General features: G+C 45.0%; 1 protein-coding gene across 3 annotated transcripts in view; it reads left to right on the top strand.

The window, feature by feature from the left end:
* Nucleotides 1–1701: 1701 nt before the first annotated feature.
* Nucleotides 1702–7557, top strand: part of HECTD4 (HECT domain E3 ubiquitin protein ligase 4) — a 160266-nt gene continuing 154410 nt past the window's right edge. For 2 of the 3 annotated variants that reach the window (XM_069496936.1, XM_069496935.1), the window contains exon 1: nt 1702–2165. In XM_069496936.1, the coding sequence (XP_069353037.1) occupies nt 1989–2165 (177 nt within the window). In that variant the 5' untranslated portion in view covers nt 1702–1988. The remainder of the gene's footprint in view (nt 2166–7557) is intronic. The other variant, XM_069496938.1, reaches the window with a different exon arrangement.

Genomic DNA, 7557 nt, shown 5'->3' with positions numbered 1-7557 from the left:
ATAAATATATATACTTTTTAGAGGCACTCAAATGTTATCAGGCATGACACCTTCCCAGTCTTTTATTCTATACCTGTACTCTAGTATGCATGTAATTTTAAAAATTCAATCATGCTGTAAGCCTAATTAAATTTAAATTTTAAAATTTCCTTAATAGTTGAGCCTGAATTTTTCCATTTAGCAATATATCATGAACATCATTCACTTGTATTTTTATTTATACACACACACACACACATATATATATATATATATATTTTTAGAGGTGGGTTCTCACTCTATCATCCAAGCTGCATGATCACAGCTCTCTGCAGCCTGGAACTCCTGGCTCAAGCGGTCCACCCAACTCAGCCTCCTGTAGTAGCCAGGACTGCAGGCCACTGCACCAGGTTAACTTGAACTAATATTCTTTGCAAACAATTTTTTGAATGGCTTCATAATATTCCATCTTATGGATATACTATATTTTAGTTAACCAATCCCCTATTATTGGACGTCTGGATTAATTATGATTTTCCTTCTTATAAGCAATGCTGAACTGCACATCCCTGTATATACATCCTTGACTATGAGTCTGATTATGTCCTTCAGACAACTTCCTCAGAGCTGAATTGCTGGATCCAAGGGTATGCACCTTCATGTTCTTCTGTTTTATCATTTTTTTAAGTAATAAAAGTATAAAAGTAATACAAGGAGAACAATCTCACCTTAGCTGTTCCGGACCAGTCCCACTCCCCCATGGCAACCCACATTAACAATCTGAGATGTATTCTCTCGCACATTTTTCTTTACAAATATAGTTCTTTCCTTTTATGTTTTTAGTAAAATGGGAAGACATGCTCGTGTTTTTGGCTTTTTGTTGTTGTTGTTTTTGAGACAGGGTATTGCTCTGTGGCCCTGGCTAGAGTGCAGTGGCATCATCACAGCTCACTGCAACCTCAAACTTCCTGGGCTCAAGTGATCCTCCTGCCTCAGCCTCCCGAGTAGCTGGGACTACAGATGCGCACCACCAAGCCCGGCTAATTTTTCTATTTTTTGTACTTTTCCCTCCTGCTCAGGCTGGTCTCCAACTCCTGACCTCAAGCGATCCTCCCACCTCGGGCTAGCAGAGTGCTAGAATTACAGGCAGGAGCCACCACGCCTGGCCAGCACGCATATTTTTAAAGGTGCATGTCAGTGTTGAATATTGATGGAATATAACAATAATTATAACTGCCACTCATGCCAGGCACCGGGCACCCAGCACTGTTGACAGGTGCTTTCTGTTCACCAGATAAAGTGCTTATTGGGTACTAGACTTTTCGGTAAACATTAAGCACCTACTATGCGATTCTACCAAGCGCTTAGGGACAGCATGCAGCGCCTATTTTGCACCAGCCTTTTGCATTTATCTCATTTAAACGTGAAAGTAGGCAGTGAAGCTCCATGCTCTGCCCAGGGTGGGGGCTCTGGCCCGACGAAGCTTGCACACCTGAGTAGGGACGGGAGGGGAGGCGGCGTGCTCCTCTGGTGCGCTGCAGACCCAGGGCGATCAGGAATGGCTGGGGGAAGAAGGGGCCGGGAGAGGTCAGCCTGAGGGCAAGACGGAGCGGAAGGCCAGGCTGAGGAGGCCCGGGCCGCCCCGGGTGCGGGGGTCCACGGAACGGGGGGCGGGGCCGGGCGGGCGGAGCCTGTATTGTCCGCTCCGCGGGGCATGCCGGGAGCCCCACCCCCAACATGGCGTCTCACTGACAGTTGGCTGCCGAGCGGCAGAGGCGGATCCTGCTGCTCAGGGCAGCGGCGGCGGCGGCGGGGCCGGGGTCTCCGGAGCCAGGGTGGGGAGATGGCTGCTCGGGCCGCCTAGGGCGGAGCTGCACGGGCGAGGCGGCGAGCGGGGCGCTGCCTGCGGGCGCGGCGGGCGCTGCCATGGACTGGTGATCGCGGCGGCTCCTGCTCGAGTCTCCCCGGGCCGGGCGTCTGCTCCTCAGCGCCAACCCGCAGCCGGGGCCATGGGCTCGTCGGCGGCCGCGGCGGCGGCGGCGGCAGCGGCCGCAGACTCGGCGCAGTGGCTCTCGGTGAAGGAGGAGACCATCTTCCTGCACGACGGGCTGATCCGGGTTACCGACCTGGCCGAGCTGCCCAGCGAGATCCTCGGGGCCCCGGAGGCCGCCGACACCGACCTGGAGGTGAGCGAGGCTGCCCTGGGACCCCGCCGTCGGCATCTCGGGGTCGGGTCCCCGCACCTTCGCCTCACCCCACCCCCGAGCCTCCAGATGGCTGACCGGGCAGGTGTGTGTGGGCGCGGGGCGGGCAGGTGGGGGCCGCGGCCGCAGGTCTGCAGCCCGCCCGCCTCCCTCCCTGCTCCGGGCCTCGCGCCCGCCGGTGATTTCATTTGTGGTTTCATTTTGAACGTTCCGACACCCGGCATTTTATTAGACTATGACCGGGCACGGCCTTCCTACCCTGGAGGAGCCGCAGCCGCCATCCCGGCCCTCTCTTCCCTCCCCCACGGACCCCCTGGACTCACTTCCAGGGCACACCCAGGTTGCTTAGCTTTGGGGACATATTTATTTTAATGCTGCATATCCTCCCACCTTTTTCTTCCCCAGGTCTGTGTTGGTTTTTTTTTTTTTTTTTTTTTTTTTTTTTTTTTTTCCCGGGAGAGGGTAGTGGCAGTTGCGGGTCCGCGATGGGCAATCCAGCAACTTCTCTGTGTCGTGCCTCGGATTGACACGGGGCCTTTGTCAGGGAGGCGGGCGGTGTGGACAGCGAGGTGGGGATGCTACAGCAGCCCTCCGTGCGCTCTCTGGGAAGGGTCACGGGCGCTTTAGGCCTTTTTGTGTGCTTGGGGGTCGCCGAGAAGCCCAGGCCTAGGAGCCGTGGCAGGTGCAAAAGCAAATCTCATCAGTTGCGCTGCTTGGCTTTGGGAGGCAGAAGGAAACCAAATATGCTTGGTTAATGGGAACTTTCCACCGACTTCACTCGGTTTGGTGTTGGCCCAGAGATGGGCATACAGGCAGTATCATTTCATGGAGGCCGGCGGATGCTGACACGGCTCCCCCTCCACTTTGTGGGATGACATTTTGACGTGTAGGTAGCATGGGGTGTCATAAAATTGTTACTGTCGCAAGGAGGGCTTTCTGGGGTAGGGCACAGAGAGGTTGGCCTGTCTTCTGGCTATAAACGGAATGCGAGGAATCTTTTGTGTTTTTGCGGTTTTGCATGCAGTTTGGCTTTCAGCACAACGAACATTTATAGAAATGAATTAAAACCCATTACTGTGTGTTTCTGGAAATGGCAGTGATCAGATCACATTGGCCGAGACATTTGGACGTGCTTGAGATGCGAATAGCTTCCACTGTATTTTTGTGTCTGGGTTTGAGATTGCTTCAGCATTTCGGTTGTGAACTCTTAGTTCATTTATTTTACAATCTGGCCACCAAAAAAGGGAAGATATAAGTTGGTAGGGAATTCCTAACAGGGAGTCATAGTCCTATTATGTCTCATTTGGGCCTATTCTATAAAAAGCAAGGTGTGTCTGAGTGTCTTATCTGCCTGAAAACTCAGAGGGTGTTATGCTATGATGGTGGAATCTTTTGATTTAATTGGCTCAGTTGTATGTGAAAGGTGGGAAGTGGATGCTTTTTGTTCCTTAGAGACTATTCCAAGTTCGCAGAACCAAAATTTTTATATAAATGTAAATTATGTAATTTATTTATTTTTAGGATTAGAAAGAGTAGGATTAGTTAAAATACCTGTGCTATTAAGTTGGCTTTCTTAAAATGTTTACTGTATAAATGTATTGAGTGAATTTGTCAGCTGTTTCCACAGAAGAATAGTTTTAAAGGAAAGAACCTCTCTGGCCTGCTAGATTAAAAAAATCTTTTTTATTTTTATTTATTTATTTATTTTCTTTTTTTTTTTAACTTATTTTTTTAAAAAAATAAGGACAGGGTCTCGCTCTTGCTCAGGCTGGTCTCGAACTCCTGAGCTCAAGCTATCCTCCCACCTCGGCCTCCCAGAGTGCTGGGATTACAGGCGTGAGCCACCGCGCCCGGCCTGTTTTTTTTATTTTTAAATTTATGGTCTGAGTTCTCAGAAACTAGTTTGGGTGTGGGTGATAAACATTTATGACTGGCAGTAGTGAAGAACTTTTTTCATTTCTTTCCGCATGTTATGCAGGCTATATAGCATCAGGAGAAACAGCTAAGAATGTTTTTGTGGCTATTATATTTGTGATTGTGTGGGTATAGTCACATTTAATGATTTGATAATAATATTGATTAAATGTATCCTATGTGTCAGACATTAGCTTATTAAATTCTCAAGAGACCCTAGGAGCTAATAATTGGAAGTATTGCACCCATTGTACAGATGGAGCAAGTAAAGTGCAGTGTAGGTATGAGATTTGCTCAAGATCACATAGTTGAAGAGACTGGACCTTAACTAAGTTCTGTTGGTCTCAAACATATCTCCTAATCATAATACTTTACTGCCTCCATGCATGTATTTTATTTGTAATTGTTTCTAAATTTCATAACTGGCTACAGGTGGAGTAATAAACAGATATCTTTATTGCCTAATAACTCTATTTCATATTTGAGGAGGATTAGAGGTTTGTCAATTTATTAAAAGCTAACTTTTAAAATACTACCACATCTATAAAGTCACTCTTCAAGCCTCTCCTTCCAGTGGACATCTGGGTGAATTCATGGCCATTTTTCACTGGGTTTTATAATATACAGAATCCTTCAGCTAACAGTTTTGGATTATGAGGGATGAGACTCAAACTAAGTCAATTAATTTATGACTGGCAACTGTAATGCAGGAGACTGCAATAGAGTCTCAGAATTTTAGAGCAAGAAAGGATTTTACAAGTCATAGTTTCCCTCATTTTAGAAAGAAGTTATCTGAGATGAGGAGAGGTTATGACTTGGTTGCTATAGCATAGCTAGTTATGGCAGGGCAAACGACTACACCCTGGCTTTCTTGCCTTTGAATTCAGTGTTCTTTTCACTCTGTGTTACTAAAAGTTAAATGTCAATCTGAAAAAAGAATCCATCCTAAGAAGTATACCAACATTGACTTAGTATTTTAATTTAAGCAGAGCAGAGTATTTGAATTAAAATTTTTCTTCCCAGTAAATTCCAAGCAGGTGTTTTTTTTTTTTAAATCAATAAATAGTGTTAAATCAACACATTCGTTCAATAAGTATTGGTAGAATTTAGAAGTGAGCTGGGCCCACTGACCTTGATGCTGGGGATATAGCAGTGAGTAAAATAAAATCCTTGTCCTCAAAAAGCTTATATTTTAGTGGGAGGATATACAGACAGTAACAATGAAATATATAATATGACGTGTGTGTGTGTGTGTGTGTGTGTGTGTAATGGCAAATAAGTGCTAAGGAGAGAAGTATAGCTGGGTGAAGAGGTGAGAGCATTGGGAAGAGACTGCTTTATATCAAGTGGGCAGGCAAGGAAAGCCCAGGGTGGCTTTGAGCAGAGACCTGAAGGAAGTGAGGAAGTGTGCCATATGGCTACCAGGGAAAGAGCATCCCACACGGAGAGGACAGCAAGAGCCAAGTCCCTGAGAGGGAGGCATCCTTAGCATGTTTGGAGTTCTGAGCTCAGTCAGCGAAGGGGAAGAGGAAAGATGGGGAGCAGGGGTTGCAGATCAAGTAGGGCCTTGTGTGTAAGGGCTTTGGATCTTACTCTGGGTGAGTTAAAAATGCAGAGTGAGGTTTTATCTTGTCCTTGGAAATAGCTATCTGTATTTGTTTTAATCTCATGTTGCTGGCAGAAAGCAAGAGCATATAGGAAATTATTTTTAAGTGTGGAAACAGATATACATTTAAGAGAAATAAAAAAGCAATATCTCAAAAATGACAGCTTTAATGTTATTGAATTTTGTGTTGTATTTCATAGAACATTAATCTTTTTAAAATAAAGGGAATTCAAGGGGGAAAAAAAGCAATAGCTTAGTTGTGGCAGCTCCAAAACCTTTCTGCTTCTTATATCATTTTTCTTTACAAACTCCCGATGGCGACAGGCGTTATATATGTGGATGTTGACAGAGAAGTTAATTAACATGCCCAAGGTGGCTAAGATATTTCTTACCCCACAGTTTATATTCATTGGTTAGTGTTTCTCATGTTTCATTGTGTTTGCTTGTAAGTACCCCCTCACCACACACTCATGCACATACCACACAAAGACTTGAACATGAATGGTCAAGTCAGCTTTATTTGTGACTGCCAAAAACTGGAAACAATCCAAATGTCTGTCAGCAGGTGATTGGATAAGCAGATGTGGTGCACTCATACAGTAGAATACTACTCAGCAACGAAAATGAATGAACTGTTGATGCAACGTGCATGTATGCTGAGTGGAAGAAGCCAGCCAAACAGGAGTATAGACTGTATGACTTCATTTATATGAAATTCTAGAAAATGCAAACTGCTCTGTAGTGGTTGCCTGGGGATACAGGCAGGTAGGAACGGATGAGAGAGATGGAGTACAAAGGAGCATGAGGAAACTTTTGGGGCGATGGATATTTTCCTATTTTGATTGTGGTGGTGGTTTCACATTTGTATACGTATGTCAAAATTCATCAAATTATGCCCTTTAAATATGTGCAGTTTATTGTATGCCAGTTATACTTTAGTAAACAAACAAAGCGTAAGAGGCTCAGGACGGTATCTGTTTGCTATTTGTTTGTTTTGCTATGTAAGGAAAGGGGCATTTGGGTTTGGAGATGATCAACTGAAATAGACAAAGCTTCGAATACTAATGATACACTCCAGTGAAATCTTGGAGATGATATTTACATTTACATTGATCTATTCTTCTAGGCGAATACCACCAGCCTGTTTTTCCTTTGGGCAAAATCCTTTGGAAAGTGTTTATGTACTTTTATAGAATTCCAGATTGTAGATTTAGAAGTGTTAATGAATAGATGAACAAACTACTCCATTTACCAGTAGCATTGGTGACCGTGCAGTTAATGAGCACTTTAATAGGAGTCGCTGAATCTTGGGTGTAGTGTTCTGTGAGCTCGGGCAAAAGGCACAACAAACTCTTAGGCTTAGGCTCGTCTGGCTAGAGCTAAAGTGAAAACGAAGTGTCTGAGGACTGTGGGAGACAGTACTGCCTAGATGTTAAAGTTAGATTTAAGGAGTCAGACTGGGATTAAAATTCTAGCTCTGCCCCTTACTCTGCTGTGTGACCTTGGGCAAATTCCATACCTTTACTAATCCCCAGTTTCTTCTGGGGCAGCTTCTTTGTCATCACTGTCCCCATCTCTACTACTGCCATGACAATAGCGCTAGCAAATTGCGTGCCAGGCTCTGTGCTAAATACTTCGCACCCATTATCTCATGTAATCCCCACAAAAACCTTATGAGGTTAGTACTGTCATTATCCTTATTGTACAAGTGAGGAAACTGGCAGAGACAGAAGTTAAGTAACTTGACAAAGGTCTTACAGTTAGTGGCAATGCTGAGGCTGACATAGGTCTGTCTGGTTCCAGCCCAGGGTCCTTACTTAAACTATTATGTTAGACTGTCATTTGTCTGTAAGA

This window comes from Eulemur rufifrons, chromosome 21 (genome assembly GCF_041146395.1).
Source record: "Eulemur rufifrons isolate Redbay chromosome 21, OSU_ERuf_1, whole genome shotgun sequence".
NCBI classification, from domain to species: Eukaryota; Metazoa; Chordata; class Mammalia; order Primates; family Lemuridae; genus Eulemur; species Eulemur rufifrons.
This window is presented reverse-complemented; position numbering and strand designations above follow the sequence as displayed.